The 20,690-nt window shown below is 44.1% G+C and overlaps 1 protein-coding gene across 2 annotated transcripts in view; it reads left to right on the top strand.

Moving 5' to 3' along the window:
• The window catches only part of GPA33 (glycoprotein A33 (transmembrane)), a 58,634-nt gene extending 38,275 nt beyond the window's left edge, over positions 1-20,359 (top strand). The window contains exons 4-7 of one of the 2 annotated variants that reach the window (XM_010845993.1): positions 1,626-1,778; positions 18,243-18,356; positions 19,066-19,198; positions 19,586-20,359. In XM_010845993.1, coding sequence (XP_010844295.1) covers positions 1,626-1,778; positions 18,243-18,356; positions 19,066-19,198; positions 19,586-19,724 — 539 coding nt within the window. In that variant the 3' untranslated portion in view covers positions 19,725-20,359. Of the gene's footprint in view, positions 1-1,625; positions 1,779-18,236; positions 18,357-19,065; positions 19,199-19,585 lie in introns of both variants that reach the window. The other variant, XM_010845992.1, reaches the window with a different exon arrangement.
• The last annotated feature ends 331 nt before the right edge of the window (positions 20,360-20,690 follow it).

The following is a 20,690-nucleotide window of genomic DNA, read 5'->3' as shown; positions in this document are numbered from 1 at the left end:
TGAGTCAGTGAGAGACTTCAAAGGTGGTGTTGTATTTGTGGCCAGTCTGTTTTGTGGAATAAAAGGTTAGGATCCTGTTAAAGGAGTACCTGGGAAGCAAGGGTGAGAATTTTTATTGGTAGGGAGGAATGTTCCTGGACCTGCGGAGAGCTCAAGAGATAAAGCTTGGCTCATGAACAGCTTTGACCAGTAGCCAGTCTCCTCAGAAGTGATGCTCTCTTTTTCTGTCCTGCAGATACCTGCTGGCTGGGCCTGCAGGGAGGGCAGAGAGCTGTTTGTGAGAGTTGCCCATGGGTAGCAGCCTTTTCCTCCCCAGGCTGCTTCAGTCCCCGGGGTCTGGGCATGGATACCTGAGTCCTGTTCTTGAACCTAGGGCCTTTTAGGTTTAGGGACTAACTGATTAGGGTGGCAGTGGGAAATGCCTTTGATTTTCCCCACGCTGCTCCATGCCTGGCTGCCCCTCACCAAGACAACAGGAAATGAGGGGGCACACCCAGCAACCACCTGCCTTTGTCAGAGAGCAAATACCAGAGCAGATGTGAGGCTAGAGGGGAGAGGTGCCTCCTGTCTCCCAGCAGCCCTGGGCGGAGCGGAGATTGGAATTCACCCTCCACGCCCAGCGAGTGTGTGCCTGTGCAGTCTGCACTGTAGAAAGGGCAGCACTGTTGGGGCAAGCAAGCCGTCCAAGGGGGCATGTGAAGAGAGAAGCAGGATGGACAGGCCTGCCGCTGAGGAATTCAGTAATAGTACTTTCCACTGGTGTCCTCTTCCTCCCACCCAAAAGGACTCCCTGGAGTCTTCTTGCCTCAGGGCCTCTGCACAGGCTGCTGCCTCGGGCTGGAGTGCCACCCCATCTCTTCTCCAACCCCTCCCAGCACCTCCACTATTGGCTTCACGACTGGGTCAGTGTCCCTTGTCATGCCTGTCCTGTCTCAGCATTGTTGCGTCCTGCCTGGTCATGGTTTTTTGTTTTTTTTTTTTGCCCCCACTGGATTCCTTAAACACAAAAACTCACACACTATGTCATCTCCATGCCCAGCAGAGTCAGGTATACAGAATTTTTGTAGAACAAACCACTGTACACAGTGGTATGTTAACTTACAGTGTTGAGTGAACGACCCTGGCTAAAGGTCTTCAGGAATTCTAAGCGATCAGATTGGGCTTGTGCATTGAGGGTGGCCTGTTGGTTTTCGCAACCTTCTTTCTGTGGGCTTCTTTTGTGTGTGTCTGTTCCTTCCTGCCCCCTCCATCCGCTCAGTCCTCGTTCTCTACCCTGCACATAATCCCACTGCCACCAGGGGGCTCTTCCATCACCCAGTTACTTGTGGTAATTCCATTTCATCAGCAAAGCACAGGAAGAGAGTTCTGCTTAACTGAAGGGAACATTGCTAAGAAGTTAGCATTGAAGGGTTTCAGAGAGAGAGGCTTTCACTGAAACCAAGGGTAGGCAAACTGCAGCCAAATCCAGCCTGCAGACTGTTTTCTATGGCATGTAAGCTAAGAATGGTTTTTACCTTTCTTTGCCTGTGAACAAACAAGGCAACTGGTGTGTGTTGGGGTGAGGGAGTGGTTGTCACCAAGCCCCAACTAATTCCTGGCTTCTCTCTGGCTCTTCCCCTGCACAGTGCCGCCCTCCAAGCCAGACTGTGGCATCCAGGGAGAGACTGTCATTGGGAACGACATCCAGCTGACCTGCCAGTCAAAGGAGGGCTCCCCAGCCCCTCAGTACAGCTGGAAGAGCTACGATGTCCTGCACCAAGAGCGTCAAGTCACACCAGGTAAAAAGGTCTGCAAGGAAGGCCAGCGCCCCACATCGAGGTGCCGCTCATGTGATGTGTACTGCCAGAGGAGACCCTGGGCTGACCAGTCAGGTGCCCCTGAAGGCTGCCTCTTCCCCTGCATTTTGCACTGGATTATCTTGGACATCTCTCTAAGCAGCATTTTTCTCATAATAGTGCCCACCTCATAGGTTATTGTGACAAATAATAACATTGTACACATGAACTTGTTTTCTTTATTCCCCATAACTGAGTTCTCTTGAGTAAGCATGTATCAGTAACCAGTCGCTGCACAAGCACTCTCAGGGTTTTAGTTTTGGTTATGATTATGTCCTAAAGTGTACATTTGAGTCCTCAAGTCTGACTCTGTGGCTCCACTTAAGGACGGAGAAGTTTCTATTTCCGTCCCTTACCTAGGCAGATACATCTCGGACTGCCCTGGTTCCCACCCACAAACTCAACCCTGTTATATGGTCCCACCCACTACACAACTGGGTCTGCTATGAGGTTCCCACATTCTCACGGAAGGAAATGGTAGGTTCTGCTGTGGTTGCCAGGAGACTGGTTTTGTACCAGGCAGTTTGGTATTTGACCTTTCAATCAGGAAACAAACTGGAAAGAGAAAAGGAGCTGCCTTTTGTATAAACATCCCGCTGCCATTACCTTGGAGTCAACTAATGTGGGAAAACCCCAGTGGAATCCCTGGGCCCTGTTTCCACCAGCTGCTTAGCCAGCTGCACCCACCACTCCTGAAGATCAAGAAAGACAAGGTCTGGAAAGTCCCACTGGATTAACTTCTGGGAAGACTTTCTATCCAGTATGGGTGGAAAGGAAGTGGGTGGTGGAGCGGTGGGTATAGACAGTAGGTCTGAGGAGATGAGACGGGAGAGCGAGTCCCACCAAATGAGGGCACAGACAGGGGCTTCCGCCAAGTGAGGGGACTTAAGCTCTCTACCATTTGTTTGGGGGTAAAACAAGAACTTCTGAAAAGTTAAAAAAAAAAAGAATTAGTAGAACCCACTCTAATGTAAAATAGATGTGTTATGGATTTCAACAAGCTTCTGGATTTGTTTACATATTTCTAGCTGGCAAGTTTTTATCGAGTGTGTCAAAACTGGCTGGCAGCTCTCCTCTGGCTATATGACATCCTGTCTCGGGGCTGTGTACAGCCCAGGGACTCCATAAGTGGTCACAGGTCAACCACAGACACTAGTTGATCTGGCATTCCAGCAGAGTATGTATAGCAGAGGGTTGCATGAGTGCATGCTCAGTCACTCAGTTGATTTTTTGTGACCCCATGAACTGCCAGACTGCCTGCCAGACTCCTCTGTCCATGGAATTTTCTAGGCAAGAATACTGGAGTGGGTTGCCATTTCCTTCTCCAGGGGATCTTCCTGATCCAGGGACGGAACCTGTGTCTCTTACATCTCCTGCATTGGCAGGCAGATTCTTTACCACTGACCCACCTGTCAGTGAAGCTAGCAGAGGGTAACAAGATAGGAAATGCTGCCGTAGTTTGTATCCAGTGGTGCTAGAACCCAGAGGGGTCAAAGAAGATTTCTTCAAGGAGGGGGCACTTGAACAGGCAGGAGAGCGTGGTGGTTAGGAGCGTGCATGGGCTTGAATCCTGGCTTGTTAGCTGTGTGACCTTGGCAAGTCAGTCTCTCTGTGCTTTCATTTGCACATCTGTAAAATGGGCATAAAATTAGTATTTATTTCATAGGGATATTGTGAAGATTTTTTTTGGCTTCTCTTTGCAGCATGTGAGATCTTAGTTCCTCAACCAGGGATCGAACCCATGCCCCTTGCATTGGGAGTGTGGAGTTAGGGAAGTCCTATAGTGAAGTTTAAATAAAAGTCCATGTAAAGTACTGAGACCACCAAGTGCCTGGTAGAATGATCAGCTGTTATCTGAGCTGATTCCTTAAGAGTGAGTAGGCTAAGGATGGAGACAGCTTAGGAACTGTGCATGCAGGAAGGATGGGAGGTGCCACTGAAGAGAAGCTGAGATGAGAGATGATGCAGGGCCTGCTCATTGGACTCGGGAGGCTGGCCTCTACCCTGGAGGATGTGGGGACCCTGCTCACAGCTCTCCTGGATTCCTCTGCTTGTTAGAAGCCAAAGCTCAGTTTTTCAATGATCCAAAACATGAGAGCCATAGAAGAGCTTAAATGGAGATTGCTTAGTTACTTTGGAAAAGATTTATTCTGCCTCTAGTTAAGAATTACTCAGAGTCAGAATTAGGATTAGACAGTGACTGAAAAAAGCATCTGGATGGTGGTGCGGGTTGGGTGTTGTTCTTAAAGACGTGGGCTCTGCCTTGCCTCACGGAGCCCTAGGGAGTCTATCGTGTCATCTTGTGTGGGTCAGTTGAAACCCATTTCTGACTTTTAAAATATTTTAAAACAACCCATAGTGGGCAATCTGGGGAGCAGAATTCCTCAACTCTTCTACATCTAAAGGAGAATTCTCAGCATTAGAGATTGTTTCCTTTAACTTGGATCAGCAGGAGTAAGCCAGCAGTAAAGGAACAGGGAATGTGGAATCAACAAATGAGGGTTTGAGTTCTGGCTTCTTCTGTCATTCGTGGCCTCTCAGACCCTTAGTGTCTTCATCTGCAAGATTGGGATGATCGTCATTCAGCCTTCCCCAAAGACTGTGGAGAGGGTAAGAGGCGATCACGTATGTGATACCTCTGAACATCCTTGTAAACCCTGTCAGTCAGCTGAGTTTCATGCGCTGAAGGAGTAGGAATCTGGGTAACAAGGAAGGCGGGAGAAGTAATTCTAGGGCAAGAGGCGCAGGAGACCTGGATTTGATCCCTGGGTCGGGAAGATCCCTGGAGGAGGAAATGGTGACCCAGTCCAGTGTTCTTGCCTGGAGAAGCCCATGGACAGAGGAGGCGGGTGGGTTACAGTCTGTGGAGTCACAGAATCGGACACGACTGGGCACACTGAGCACACACTCCCACGTACATTCTGAAGGGCGGCATGGACGTTGCTCCCAGCAGCCAGGGAAGATCTTGAAGGCAGCTTGAGCTTGTTGACAAATCATGGGATCAGGGAGATGCTGGGGTAGTGGGCAGAGAAGTTAAACCTTGTCAATTTGACATCAGTGTCTCTTGCTGACCTGGGCTGCTCTGGAGGGAAACCTCTCCTAGCTGCAGCAGAGGGAATGTGGAAACCCTTCTGTCCTACGTGTTCCCTTCTTGACCACGAGGTGTCATTGTAGAAGAAACATTCGCTTTGGCCAGATTTCAAGAACGATTGGGTCCTTTCCAGAGGAAAAGGGACTTGGGAGCTCCAAATCAGAATCAAAACAGGTCTTGTGGCAATGTTTGTGCACTGGTTGACCCCAGGGTAGCTTCGCATGTTTGTTGTTTGTTTTGAGAGACTGGGGAAGGAAAGTGCTGACTCTGGCCTAGGCTGCCACATGTTCCCGACCCTAAAGAGGGCCAGGAGTGCCAAGCTGGGCTCTGATAAATGGGAAGAGCCTGGCAAGAGCCTGAGGTTTTCCACCTTGATCTGTCTGAAATGTGCTGGGCACATTTAACATATAGACTGAGTTTCATGTTCTAAAGTAGTGGGACTCTGTTAAGAGCCATACACCCCTGAAACATGTCCAGGTTCATAGAATATTTCTCAGAATGGTTTTGTGTTCCTTCAAGACGCCTCTTAAAAATATAAAAATCCAATTGGCTTAGAAAACGAGGCCATTAATACCATAACCCCATGTTAGAAGTGTCCGGTGCTATCAGCACATCAGAAACTCTAACTCATGCTGAACTTGCTTTGGTCATAAACCCTTTCTTAGTATCATATGTTAATATCACACGTAAACAGTGTTCCAGAAAAATTGCCAAGGTATGAAATTCTAGGATGGAAGGAACAGTGTGTTACAGAGAATGAGTAACCAGAGGCTATCATGCTGAGTTTCAGGGGATGAATCTGGAGAAAGTATATATGAAAGGATTGGAAGAAAATAATCTCAAATTAAAGCGCTGTTATTTCCAGCTGGTGAGATTATGAACGATTTTTATTTTGTTCTCTGTTCTTCATAGAGGCCTCCTCAGACCCTTCAGATGAGATTAAGATCTAATAGGGTTCCCATTATGAACTCTAATCACTCTCTAATCACCATTGCTTTATGTCTGCTCTCCCTTATATACACCAAAGGATAGGGACCCTCTTCATCTTGTTTTGAACTGATGTGATGAGCATAGCAAGATTTTCTAGATTAGACTAAATTGAAGTAATAATTTTACGTCATAGATTCTTGTATATTATGTACATGTTATTGTAATGAGCATAATGTAAGTTTTTATAATGAGCATCTATTGCTTGTATATCTTATTTTTCTTTAAACATTTTTTTATTTTATATTGGAGTATAGTTGATTTAAAATGTGTCAGTTTCAGAATGATTCAGTTATACATACACATATATCTATTCTTTTACAGGTTCTTTTCCCATTTAAGTTATTGTGCTATCCTGTAGGTTTTTGTTGACTGTCTTATATATAGCAGTGTGTATATGTTAATCTCTACCTCCTAATCTATCCCTTCCCCTACATTTCCTCTTTGGTAACCATGTTTGTTTTCTAAATCTGTGAGTCTGTTTTGTTTTGTAAATAAGTTACCCTTGTATCATTTTATTGGATTCCACATATAAGTGGACTTCCCTCGTGGCTCAGACAGTAAAGCGTCCGCCTACAATGCAGGAGACTGGTTTCAATCCCTGGGTCAGGAAGTCTCCTGGAGAAGGAAATGGCAACTCAATCCAGTATTCTTGTCTGGAAAATCCCATGGACGGAGGAGCCCGGTAGGCTACAGTCCATGGGGTCGCAAAGAGTCGGACTTCACTTTCTTTCACATATAAGTGATTTACATGATATCTTTCTCTGATTTATTTCACTTGGTATGATAATCTCTAAATCCATCTGTGTTGCCACAAATGGCATTATTCCACTCTGTTTTATGGCTGAGTAATTGTCTATATGTACTGCTTCTTCTTTATCCGCTCATCTGTTGATGTCTTCATGTCTTGGCTGTTGTGTGCAGTGTGCAGTAAACACTGGGGTGCATGTATCTTTTCGAAGTATGGTGTCCTCTAGATGTATGCCCAGGAGTGGCATTGCTGGGTCATATGGTAGCTCTATTCTTGAACAGTATTCTGTACTGTTCTCCATAGTGGCTGTACCAATTTACATTCCCACCAATAGTGTAGGAGGGTTCCCTTTTTCTACACCCTCACTGGTATTTATTGTCTGTAGGATTATTGATGATGACCATTCCGGCCAGGTGAGGTAAACCTCTTTGTAGTTTTAATTTGCCTTTCTCTAACAGTCACTGATGTTGAGCATCCTTGACTTAATGATGTGGTGCTTTTTGGCCATCTGTATGTCTTCTTTAGAGAAATGTCTATTTAGATTTTCTGCACGTTTTTTGATTGGATTGTTTGTTATTTTGATATTGAGCTACATGAGCTGTTTATATATTTTGGCAATTAATCCCTTGCTGGTCATGTTGTCTGCAAATATTTTCTCCCATCTTGTGTGCTGTTTTTTCATGTTGTTTATGGTCTCCTTTGCTGTGCAAAGGTTTTTAAGTTTAATGAGGTCCCATTTTTTATTTGTTTATTTTTATCACTCTGTGAGGTGGCTCCAAAAATTGTTACGATTTAGGTCATTGAGTGTTCTGCCTATGTTTTTCTCTAAAAGTTGTGTACTGCCTGGTCTTACATTGAGATCTTTCATCCACTTTAAGTTTGTTTTTGTGTGTGGTGTTAGTGCGTGAGTGCTAAGTCACTTCAGTCGTGTCCAACTCTTTGTGACCCTGTGGACTGTAGCCCACCAGGCTCTTCTGTCCGTGGGATTCTCCAGGTAAGAATACTGGAGTGTGTTGCCATGCCCTCCTCCAGGGGATCCTCCTGACCCAGGGATCGAACCTGCATCTCCTGTGGTTCCTGCATTGCAGGTGGATTCTTTACCACTGAGCCACCAGGGAAGCCTGGTGTGTGGTGTTAGAGAATGTTCTGATTTCATTCTTCACATGCAGTTGTCCAGTTACCCCAGCACTGCTTATTGAAGAAATTGTCTTTTATCCATTGTACTGATATTATTATTGCCTCTTTTGTTGTAGATTAATTGGCCAAACATGTGTTAGGTTTATTTCTGGGCTTTCTCTTCTGTTCCATTGACTTATATTTCTGTTTTTGTGCCAGAACCATACTGATTTGATTACTGTAACTTTGTTGTATAGTCTGAAGTCAGGGAGCCTGACTCCTCCAGCTCTGCATCTTTTTTTCCACAAGATTTCTTTTGCTATTATAAGTCTTTTGTTTCCATACAAATTAAAAAATTTTTGTTTTAATTCAGCAAAAAAAAAAAAAAATGCCATTGGCTTGGATAGTGTAGTCATTTTGATAGTATTGATTTCTCCAATCCAGGAACAGGGTGTATCTTTCCATCTGTGTCATCTTTGATATCTTTCATCAGTGTCTCATAGTTTTCAGAGTACAGGTTTTTTGTCTCCTTAGGTAGGTTTTTCCTAAGTATTTTATTCTTTTTGATGTGACGGTAAATGGAATTGTTTCCTTAATTTCTCTTTCTGATATTTCACTGTTAGTGCATAGAAGTGTATTTCTGTGTGTTAATTTTGTATCTGGCAAATTTACCAAATTCTTTGATGCGATCTGGTCATTTTCTGGTCTCACTTCTTTTCTAATTTTGGTTCCTTTTTTTTTTCTTCTCTGATTGCTGTGACTAGGACTTCCAAAACTATGTTGAGCAAAGGACATCCTTGTCCTATTTCTGATCACAGGGGAAATGCTTTCAGCTTTTTCATCACTGAGTATAATGTTAGCTGTGGGTTTGCCATACTTGGCCTTTATTATGTTGAGATAGTTTCCATCTATCCTACTTTCTGAAGTTCTTTTTAATCATAAATAAGTATTGAATTTTGTCAAAAGCTTTCTGTTTTTTCTTTTCTGCATCTATTGAGATGATCATATGTTTTTTATTCTTCAATTTCTTAGCACATTATATCACACTAACTTGATTAACTTGCAGGTATTGAAAAAGCCCTGCATCCATGGGATAAACCCCACTGGATCATGGTATATGATCCTTTTAATGTATTGTTGGATTTGTTTGAGTAGTATTTTGTTGAGGATTTTTGCATCTATACTCATCAGTGATATTGGCCTCTAATTTTCTTTTTTGTAGTATCCTTGTCTGATTTTGATATCAAGGTGATGATGGCTTCAAAGAAGGAGTTTGAGAGTGTTCCTTCCTCTGTAATTTTTGCAAGAGTTTCAGAAGGATAGGTGTTAAGTCTTTTCTATGTATAAGTACCAAGTACTAATGATTTGCACAAACTGGAACTGTGGTTAACTCTTCTCTAAATGTTAAATAGATTAGCCTATGAAGCCATCTGAATTTTTATTAGTTGGGAGGTTTTAAATCACAGTTTCAATTTCAGTACTTGTGATTAGTTCATATTTTGTATTCTTCTCAGTTCAGTCTTGGGAGATTATACCTTTCTGAAATTTGACCATTTCTTCCAGATTGTTCATTTTATTGGTATATGGTTGCTTGTAGTAGTCCCTTATGATCCTTTCTATTTCTGTGGTGTCCATTGTAACTTTTCCTTTTTCATTTCCAAGTTTATTGATTTGAGTCCTCTTCCTTTTTTTCTTAATGAATCGGGATAAACATTTATCAATTTTGTTTATCTTCTTGAAGAACCATCTTTTAGTTTCATTGATATTTTCTATTGTTTCCTTTGTCTCCATTTCTTTCTGCTCTGATCTTTATGATTTCTTTCCTTCTGATAACTTTGGGTTTTGTCTGTTCTTCTTTCTCTAGTTGTTTTAGGTGTAAGGTTAGGTTGTTTATTTGAGATTTTTCTTGTTTTTTGAGGTAAGATTGTATTGCTATAAACTTCCCTCTTAGAACTACTTAGGTTTTGAATCATTATTTTTATATTTTCATTTTCCTCTAGGTATTTAAAATTTTTTTTCTTTGATTTCTTCAGTGATTCATTTGTTGTTTAGTAGCATCTTGTTTAGGAGAAGGATATGGCACCCCTCTCCAGTACTCTTGTCTGGAAAATCCCATGGACGGAGGAGCCTGGTAGGCTGTAGTCCATGGGGTCACGAAGAATCGGACACGACTGAGCGACTTCACTTTCACTTTTCACTTCCATGCATTGGAGAAGGAAATGGCAACCCACTCCAGTACTCTTGCCTGGAAAATCCCATGAACACAGGCGCCTGGAAGGCTGCACTCCATGGCGTCCCTGAGGGTCAGACACGACTGAGTGACTTCACTTTCACTTTTCACTTTCATGCATTGGAGAAGGAAATGGCAACCCACTCCAGTGTTCTTGCCTGGAGAATCCCAGGGACGGGGGAGCCTGGTGGGCTGCCGTCTATGGGGTCACACAGAGTTGGACACGACTGAAGCGACTTAGCAGCAGCAGCAGCAGCATATTGTTTAGCCTCTATGTGTGTGTGTGTTTAAGCTTTTTTTTTTCTTGTAGTTGATTTCTAATATTATAGCATTGTGGACAGAAAAAGGTGCTTGATATATTTTCAGTTTTCTTAAATTTACCAAGACTTGCTCTGTGGCCCAGCATGTGACTTATCCTGAAGAATGTGTACTTGAGAAGAATGTATATTCTGCTGCTTTTGGATGGAATACTCTATAAATATCAATTAAGTCTATCTGGTTTAATGTTTCACTTAATGTCTGTGTTTCCTTATTAATTTTCTTTTTTAAAAAAATCCTTTTGGCCACATCACATAGCATGTGGGATCTTAGTTTCCTGACCAAGGACCAAACCTGTGCCCCCTGCATTGGAAGTGTGTAGTCTTAACCACTGGACCACCAAGGAAATCCATCCTTAATGATTTTCTGTCTGTATGATCTGTCCAGTGATGTAAGTGGGGATGTTAAAGTTCATACTATTATTGTGTTACTGTCGATTTCTCCTTTTATGTCAGTTATCATTTGTTTTATATATTGAGGTGTTCCTATGTTGGGTACGTATATAGTTATAATTGTTATATCTTCTTGGATTAATCATTTGATCACTGCATAATGTCCTTCTTTGTCTCTTATAACAGCCTTTATTTTAAAGTCTATTTTGTCTGATATGAGTCCTGCTACTTCAGATTTTGATTTCCATTTTCATGGAATACGCTTTTTCTTTCGTTTTTTTTTTTTAATTTTATTTAATTTTTAAACTTTACATAATTGTATTAGTTGTGCCAAATATCAAAGTGAATCCACCACAGGTATACATGTGTTCCCCATCCTGAACCCTCCTCCCTCCCCATACCATCCCTCTGGGTCGTACCAGTGCACTAGCCCCAAGCATCCAGTATCGTGCGTGGAACCTGGACTGGCATCTCGTTTCATACATGATATTTTACATGTTTCAATGCCATTCTCCCGAATCTTCCCACCCTCTCCCTCTCCCACAGAGTCCATAAGACTGTTCTATACATCACTGTCTCTTTTGCTGTCTCGTTCACAGGGTTATTGTTACCATCTTTCTAAATTCCATATATATGCGGTAGTTCATACCCTCACTTTCAATTTGTGTGGGTCCCTGGATCTGGAGTGGGTTTCTTCTAGACAGTGTATATATGAGTCTTGTTTTTGTATCCATCCAGTCAGTCTATATCCCTTGGTTGAAACATTTAATCTATTTACATTTAAGGTAATTATTGATATGTATTTTCTTATTCTTGTTTTGTTAATTGTTTTGAGTTTGTTTTTGTACTTTTTTTTTTCTTCCTTTCTCTTCTGTTTTCTTGTTATTTGATGACAAACTTTAGTGTTATGTTTGGATTCCCTTTTCTTTTTTGTATGTGTATCTATTGCTTATTTTTGGTTTGCAGTTAGCATGAGGTTTTGAAGTAACAGTCTATATATATGCAAGATTGTTTTGAGTTCTGGTCTTTTGATTTCAAATGTATATTCCATATGCTGCATTTGTTCTCTCCTCTTCTCATGGTTGCTGGTTTCTATATCATATTTGTGTGTGGATGATTTCCTACCTTTACTGTTTATTTGGCTTTACTGATAAGTTTTCCCATTTGTAATTTTCTTGTGCCTTTTTCTTTTCCACCTAGAGAAGTTCCTTTAGGATTGTTGTAAAGCTGGTTTGGTTGTACTGAATTGTCTTAGCTTTTGCTGGTCTGTAAAACTTTTGATTTCTCCATTGATTCTGAACAAGAGCCTTAGTGGGTAGAGTATTCTTGGTGGTAGGTTTGCGCCCCCTCTCCTTTTTTTCTTTTAGCCACACCATGCAGCATGCAGGGTCCTAGTTCCCTGACCAGGGATCAAGCCCATGCCCCTGTATTTGGAGCATGGAGTCTTAAATACTGGACTACCAAGCAAGCCCTGGTTTTCCCCTTTTATCACTTCATATTGTGCCACTCTCTTCTGGCATGCTGAGTTTCTCTTGAAAAATCAGCCGATAACCTTATGGGGAATCCCTTGTATGTTACTTTTTGCTTTTCCCTGTTGCTTTTAACACTTTTTCTTTGTCTTTAATTTTTGTCAGTTTGGTTAATATGTGTTCTTGACATGTTCTTCATTGAGTTTATCCCACATAGAACTCTCTGTACTTCCTGGACTTGGGTCAGGTTTCCTTTCCCATGTTAGGGAGTTTTACAGCTTTTGTCTCTTCTAGTATTTTCTCAGGGCCTTTCTCTCTCTCTTTTCCTCCTGGGACCCCTATAATGTGAATATTGGTGTGTTTAATGTTGTCCCATAAGTCCTCATTTCTTCTCATTCTTTTTCTTTATTGTGGTGTGCCATAGTGACTTTCAGCATTCTGTCTTCCAGCTCCCTTACCTGTTATTCTACCTCATTTTTACTACTGATTCCTTCTAGTTTATTTCTCATTTCAGTTATTATATTGTTCAGCTGTTTGTTCTTTATATCTTTTAGCTCTTTGTTTACCATTTTTGTATCTTCCCCATCTGTGCTTTCATTCTTTTTCTGAGGTCTTGGGTCATCTTTACTATCATTATTCTGGATTCTTTTTTGGGTAGATTTCCTATCTCCACTGCACTTAATCTTCTTAGGGCTTCCCTGGTGGCTCAGAGGTTAAAGCATCTGCCTGCAATGAAGGAGACCTGGGTTCGATCCCTGGGTCAGGATGATCCCCTGGAGAAGGAAATGGCAACCCACTCCAGTATTCTTGCCTGGAGAATCTTCTTAAGGGGTTTTATCTTGTTTCTTCACCTGGAACATATGCTTCTGACCATCACATTTTGTCTAATTTTCTGATCTCCATTTCACAAGCTGCAGGTCTATAGTTCCTCTTGCTTCTGGTGTCTGCTCCCTTATTTGTGAGGCTCTCCTAGAGCCTTATGCAAGCTTCCTGGTGGGAGGGACTGGTTCCTGCCCATTGATGGGTGGAGCTGGGTCTTACCCCTCTGGTGGGCAGAACCATGTCAAGGGCTGTGTTTGAAGGAAATGGCAACCCACTCCAGTGTTCTTGCCTGGAGAATCCCAGGGATGGCGGAGCCTGGTGGGCTGCCGTCTACAGGGTCACACAGAGTCGGACATGAATGAAGTGACTTAGCAGCAGCAGCAGTGGGGTCAAGAAGCTTTAGGCAGCCTCTCTGCTGATGGGTGGGGCTGTGTTCCTGCCTTGTTTGTTTGGCCTGAGGCATCCCAACACTGGAGCTCTTGGGTGGGGCCAGGTCAAAATGGCACCCTCCAGGAGAGCCCACACCATAGAGTATACCCCCTTACCTCTGCCTCCAGTGTTTTTGTCTCCACAGTGGCCACAGCCACCCCCTGCCTTCCCTGGAGACTCCACAAAACCAGCAAATACTTCTGGCTCAGGCTCCTATGAAGTCACTGCTTTTTCCCTGGGTCCTTGTACACATAAAACCTTGTGTGCACCCTCCAACTCAACAGAGTTGAGTTTCTGATTTCCACAGTTCTGTGGAGTTTTGTGATCAAAAACCAAACGCTCTGAGGAGTCCCCTCACTCAATGCCAGACCCCCAGGCTGGGCAGCCTGATGTGAGGCTCAGAATTCTCACTTCTGTGAGAGAAACTCTGTGGTATAATTATTTACCAGCTTGTGGGTTGCCCACTTGGTGGGTATAGGATTTGATTGGGCATATTGTGAATGTGCCCTTCCTACCATCTTATTGTGGCTTCCTCTTTGTCTTTGGATGTAGAGTATCTTTTTTGGTGGGTTCCAGTCTTGTCAGTGGTTGTTTCAGCAGTTAGATATGATGTTGGTATTTTTGTGGGAGGAGTTGAGCTCAAGTCCTTCTACTCTGCCATCCTGTCTCCAACCAGAAGCCAAAGTTCTTTAATAACCATAGATGTAGACATGTGGGTAATCCTTTGGGTGTGTCTTCTTAGACAAATTCACATAAAATATGTGTCTGTACTTGGTATTTCCATAGGCGTAGCAGTCTAAGATTGGTTTGTTGGTCACCCCATCAAATGTGGAATCTTGTTCACAAAGTTTCTTGGTCAGAGAGGCCTCATTTTGAAGATAAATGATGCATTTCTATATGATGCTAGCCTTTAGAAACACACAGCCTGTTCCTGCAGCCGTTCCTGCTAGTGGCACTGTCCAGAACACTAAGATTCATGTTCTCTTCCATGGGGTCCTTTCTGAGACCACAATGGGGCAATTACTCATCAACTGTGCTTCTTCTTCATCTATGATCTGGAAGGTCCTGGCATGGTCTTTCTCCTTATAACCCTCTCTGTTCTCTTTTCTATATTTGTTTTACAGAAAGGTGTCAACTGTTCCTGGGAATTCTAGACCTAAAAATGAATTTTTGTTATTGTTTTGTCATTTCTTATTTTTGTGACCTTGGGGAAGTCCCTTAACTTCTCCAACCTTCCAGTTACCTCTAGGGCACTGGAGATTGAAATATTTCTTCCATTCACAATACAAGATTGTTGGAAAAATCAGAGGGCATCATATTTGAGGAAGTATAGTGAATAGCACATTCAGACAAGAAAAATTCACACTGAGATACAATCTTGCAACAGAGTAGAGCTGGGCAGGGAAAGAACTGGCCACCAGGGGAACTAGCAAGAGGTAAAGCTGGGTTACTATGAATGGAGGTTTGTGACATTATACAGGAGTCAGGGATCAAGACCATCCCCATGGAAAAGAAATGCAGAAAAGCAAAATGGCTGACTGAGGAGATCTTACAAATAGCTGTGAAAAGAAGAGAAGCCAAAAGCAAAGGAGAAAAAGAAAGATATACCCATTGAATGCAGAGTTCCAAAGAATAGCAAGGAGAGATAAGAAAGCCTTCCTCAGTGATCAGTGCAAAGAAATAGAGGAAAACAATAGAACGGGAAAGACTAGCAATCTCTTCAAGAAAATTAGAGATGGCAAGGGAACAATTCATGCAAAGATGGGCACAATAAAGGACAGAAATGGTATGGACCTAAGAGAAGCAGAAGACATTAAGAGGTGGCAAGAATACACAGAACTGTACAAAAAAGATCTTCATGACCCAGATAATAATGATGGTGTGATCACTCACCTAGAGCCAGGCATCCTGGAATGTAAAGTCAAGTGGGCCTTAGGAAACATCACTATGAACAAAGTTAGTGGAAGTGATGGAATTCCAGTTGAGCTATTTCAAATCCTAAAAGATGATGCTCTGAAAGTGCTACACTCAATATGCCAGCAAATCTGGAAAGCTCAGCAGTGGCCACAGGACTGGAAAAGGTCAGTTTTCATTCCAATCCCAAAGAAAGGAAATACCAAAAATGTTCAAACTACCAAGATGAATTGCATTCATCTCATATGCTAGTAAAGTAATGTTCAAAATTCTCCAAGCCAGGCTTCAACAATATGTGAATTATGAACTTCCAGATGTTCAAGTGGGTTTTAAAAAAGGCAGAGGAACCAGAGATCAAATTGCCAACATCTGCTGGATAATCAAAAAAGCAAGAGAGTTCCAGAAAAACATCTGCTTTATTGACTATGCCAAAGCCTTTGACTATGTGGATCACAATAAACCGTGGAAAATTCTGAAAGAGATGGGAATACCAGCCTACCTGACCTTGAGAAATTTCTCGAGAAATCTGTATGCAGGTCAGGAAGCAACAGTTTGACCTGGACATGGAACAACAGACTTGTTCCAAATAGGAAAAGGAGTACGTCAAGGCTGTATATTGTCACCCTGCCTATTTAACTTATATGCAGAGTACATCATGAGAAACGCTGGGCTGGATGAAGCACAAGCTGGAATCAAGATTGCTGGGAGAAATATCAATAACCTCAGATATGCAGACGACACCACCCTTATGGCAGAAAGTGAAGAAGAACTAAAGAGCCTCTTGATGAAAGTGAAAGAGGAGAATGAAAACGTTGGCTTAAAGCTCAACATTCAGAAAGCTAAGATCATGGCATCCAGTCCCATCACTTCATGGCAAATAGATGGGGAAACAGTGGAAACAGAGGCTGAATTTTTTTTTTTTTCTGGGCTTCCAAATCACTGCAGATGGTGACTGCAGCCATGAAATTAAAAGATGCTTACTCCTTGGAAGGAAAGTTATGACCAACATAGATAGCATATTGAAAAGCAGAGACATTACTTTGTCAATAAAGGTCCATCTAGTCCGGGCTATGTTTTTTCCAGTAGTCATGTATGGATGTGAGAGTTGGACTATAAAGGAAACTGAGCACTGAAGAATTGATGCTTTTCAACTGTGGTGTTGGAGAAGACTCTTGAGAGTCCCTTGGCCTGCAAGGAGATCCAACCAGTCCATCCTAAAGGAGATCAGTCCTGGGTGTTCATTGGAAGTACTGATGTTGAAGCCGAAACTCCAATACTTTGGCCACCTGATGCGAAGAGCTGACTCATTTGAAAAGACCCTGATACTCAGAAAGGTTGAAGGCAGGAGGAGAAGGGGACAACAGAGGATGAGATGGTTGGATAGAATCACCAACTCAATGGACATGAGTATGAATAAACTCCAGGAGCTGATGATGGACAAGGAGGCCTGGCGTGCTGCAGTCCATGGGGTCACAGAGTCAGACACAAGTGAGTGACTGAACTGAACTGAACTGAAAGCTGGATTATCAAGGCCAGATCTGTAACATCATGTCCATATTAAGAAACTTGGGCTTATTACTGAAGATGAGGGACTGCCTCTGAAATGTCACTCAGATCCTATTTGCAATTTAGAATATCTCCTAAGAAGGAGTGTAACCCACCTGGTAACAGCAGTGGAGGCTGGCTGTGCAGCAAATTAGAGGACAAGGTCTCTAACTCTTCTCTCATAATAGTGGCTATGACACAGCATTAATGAGGATGTGTGTATGTGAGCTCAATTGCTTCAGTTGTGTCCAAGTGTTGGTGACCTCATGGACTGTAGCCTGCCAGGCTTCTCTGTCCATGGAATTCTCCAGGCAAGAATACCAGTGTGGGTTGCTGTGCTCTCCTCCAGGGGATCTTCCTGACCCAGGGATTGAATTCACATGTCTTATGTCTGCTGCAGTGGTAGGGGGTTTCTTCACTACTAGCACCACCAGGAAAGCCCATCATTGAGGATAGGATATATAAATTTGTCTAAACATTTATGTTTTATGCTTTAGCTCTCGCTTTCAAGGTGAAGACATTTGTAGAATCATAGATTTAGTAGAACGTCTTCTCATGAGGACATCTAGACCATTGCCCTGAATTTGGGGGGATCAGATACTTTCCCTCCCACTTCCAGATGAGGTAACTACAGCTCACAGAAGTTAAATGGCTTACTTAAGTGGTGGAAAAGAAAGAGGAAGAGTCTAGACTGACTGCCTGCCTTGTTCCACCCCACCGCACATACACATACATACACAACATACAAATACCACATACACTCACACACACACCGCTCATGGTAGAGAAATACAGAAGTCAGAGTCCTTGAGGTTCTAAAGCCTGCTTTCACATGAGTCTAAGCTGCAGAATTCTGTTTCTGAAGATCATAAAAGTGGTAATTGTATCATCTAATTATAAAACATTTCTATGTAATATATAATGCATATTATGTTTCCTAAGCATTTACATCAGGCATTTGGTTGTGGGCTTATATTCATTAGTACTTTATTTCATGTTCACAATTACCCTGTTGTGAAGGCACTATTATTATTTTATTTGTAAATAAACAGAGTTAATGAAGCTAAGTTCCTTGCCCAAAGTCACAAAATTAAGGTGGCTTCAAACACACAGTTCCTGCCTGAATTCTAAGCACTTCAGAATTGCGCAGTCTGCCTGGTTTAATCATCCTTCAGCCCTAGAGGTGGATATTTTCTCCACATTCCAGATGAGGCTCAGACATGCTCAATGGCAATGCTTTTATCTACATAGGAGTTCAGGAGTCCATACTCCTTCCTAGCTGTTTCTATTCTACTATGGTGGACTGTCTCCTCAGCCTGACTCTTCTTCCTTCCCAGTCACAGGACAGACCTTCTCTCTGAAAAACATCTCCACAGAAATGTCAGGTTACTACATCTGCATCTCCAGGAACGAGGTGGGGACCGAGTCCTGCAACATCACTGTGGCTGTCAGATCTCGTAAGAGCAGTTTGGGGTGGAGGGAGAGTGGGAGGGTGAAGGCCAGAAGGTGACCGGCTGGGGGTCCAAAGGGTCAGCTGACTGGGAGGTGAGCTGGGCAGCCTCTTGGGGTCTCCCGTTGGCAGGTGGCTGAGGCGTTGACCAGATGCTCCTGTCCCAGGTTCCCCTCATCTGGAGGCTAGCCCTGTTCCCTTTGTTGTTTGGAAATAGCACCTAAGACTGGCTTCTGGAGACCTTAGTCCTACCCTTAGGGTTGCTCTGTGGGAGTCGGGGAAGTGCCCAGATCTGGCTTCCATAGGAGTCTGGACCCCATCACTTGGGGAGGGACACCCTGAGCAGCTTGGAAATGAGCTAGAGTAGTAGCTGGCATGACACCTGAGGGCTTTTCTGGAGCCTGAGTAGCTCAGATCTGCTGGCCATCTGGCCTTTTGTACACCTTCATTCTGAGAAGTATCCTCCCACATTGTCTGGTTCCATTCCCACGAGGCTGTGCCTTCCATGGAGTGCCCCCAGAAGCTGGCGGCACTGCCCCTTGGGCTGGGAAGACAGGCACCGCTCAGAGCCTGGGAAGGACCACCTCTCACATCTGGGACACTGGCTGTTGTGGTTCCTCATCCCTGGCATGCTCCCTGCATCTTGACTTGTGTTATGGGCTCGAGTTGGGAACTGTGGTTAGCGCTCACAGGACTTGCGGCTCTGTCTCTCCCAGCCTCCATGAATGTGGCTCTGTATGCGGGTGTCGCTGGGGGCGTGGCTGCGGCTCTTGTCATCATTGGCATCATCCTGTACTGCTGCTGCTGCCGGGACACCGGCAAAGCTGAGGACGCCGAGGTCGCACGGCCGTGAGTGTCGGGGACAGCCTGTTAGCAAGGGTCTAAGCAGATTAGGAAGATGTGCTCCAGCTCCTCACAGCCTCTTCCTCTCACAACACCTCAGGGGGCAGCTGTTAACAATAAAAACAACTTTTATCCGTCCCATTTTATAGTTGAGAAAATACTAAATGATTCACCCAAATCCTAAAGTGGCATTGCTATCTGGGACATGACTCCAGGGCCCGTGGTTCGCCAGTCTCTAATCCCAGGGTAGAGTTTCCTGTGGGTGTCCAGGGCCGGGTGTGGGGCCAAGCCTCTGTCATAGGCTGCTCTCTCCTCATAGGAAGCACTAGACCCAGCTCCCTCAGTCCTGATGGGTGAGTGTGAACCCTTTCCCTCTCTCCTCAATGCCTGCAGGAATCGGGCGGCCTACCGGGAGCCACCAGAGCAGCTGACAGAGCTTTCCAGAAGACAAGAAGAGGAGGGTGAGGATGACTACAGGCATGAAGACCAGAGGAACGCCGGCCGAGAGACCCCTGACCAGGCTGGCCGATGATCCGGGCCTGCTGCAGGCTAGGGCCAGTGGGAGGATTAGGGGTCATCCCCCTGCCTCCAGGCCTCTCCCCTCCTTTCCAAACCCTACTTTTCTGACCCTTTGTCCCAGTTATTGAGGGATGCTTCATTCCCCATGTTGGCTGCTGGAGGACTTGGCTTGGCCTAGCCAAGGGGATGTCACTTTTGACTGACCCTGCCAAGTGCCCTCCCCTTTGAAGTGACCCTCCTATTACCCTCAGGGCCCTTCACCCTGGACCAGGCAGCAGTCTCCACTTCCCCATGGCACTCCTGCTCCCCAGAGGTGATACTAGCCTCAGGATGGCAGAAGTTGCCCTCCCCACTGTGTGCCCAGCACCCAGGGGAACAGCACCTGGCAGAGGTTTTGCACGCAATGCATTTTTGTTGAATGAATGAAAGAATAAATGAGTACATAAGTCTTTATTTATCCAACTTTGGTGTGAACTCCTTGCTTTGGACCCATGTTGGCCTGGCCTCAAGCTCCCTCTCCAGCTGCATCTCCCACAACTTTTCTGAACATTCCAGATGCTCCCTGCAAGGGCCACCCCAGCTCCCACTGCACACTCCCTCATGGGGTTTTGCTTTCTCTGTTTGGCTGGGAATGCCCATGAAACTCCCATCTCTGCCTGTTAAATCCTACTTGCCCCTCCAGGCCTGTCTCAAATGCAAGTGAACTCTATAACCCCATCCTAATCTCACACACAGATGGGGACAATCTTGTTACTTTGTCCCACACCCATCACAGGCCACATGGCACAGTTGTCTGAGGGTCTCTCCCTTTGTGTATCGGAGAAGGCAATGGCACCCCACTCCAGTACTCCTGCCTGGAAAATCCCATGGACAGAGGAGCCTGGAGGCCCTCTGTGTATAGTGTGAACTCCTGGAGCAAGGCCTGGGCCTCAACCCCCTGCTTTTCCTGGAGCCCTCACAGTCTACAGCTCTTCTAGCA

This window comes from Bison bison, unplaced genomic scaffold, assembly GCF_000754665.1.
Source record: "Bison bison bison isolate TAMUID 2011002044 unplaced genomic scaffold, Bison_UMD1.0 scf7180017864229, whole genome shotgun sequence".
Taxonomy (NCBI): Eukaryota; Metazoa; Chordata; class Mammalia; order Artiodactyla; family Bovidae; genus Bison; species Bison bison.
This window is presented reverse-complemented; position numbering and strand designations above follow the sequence as displayed.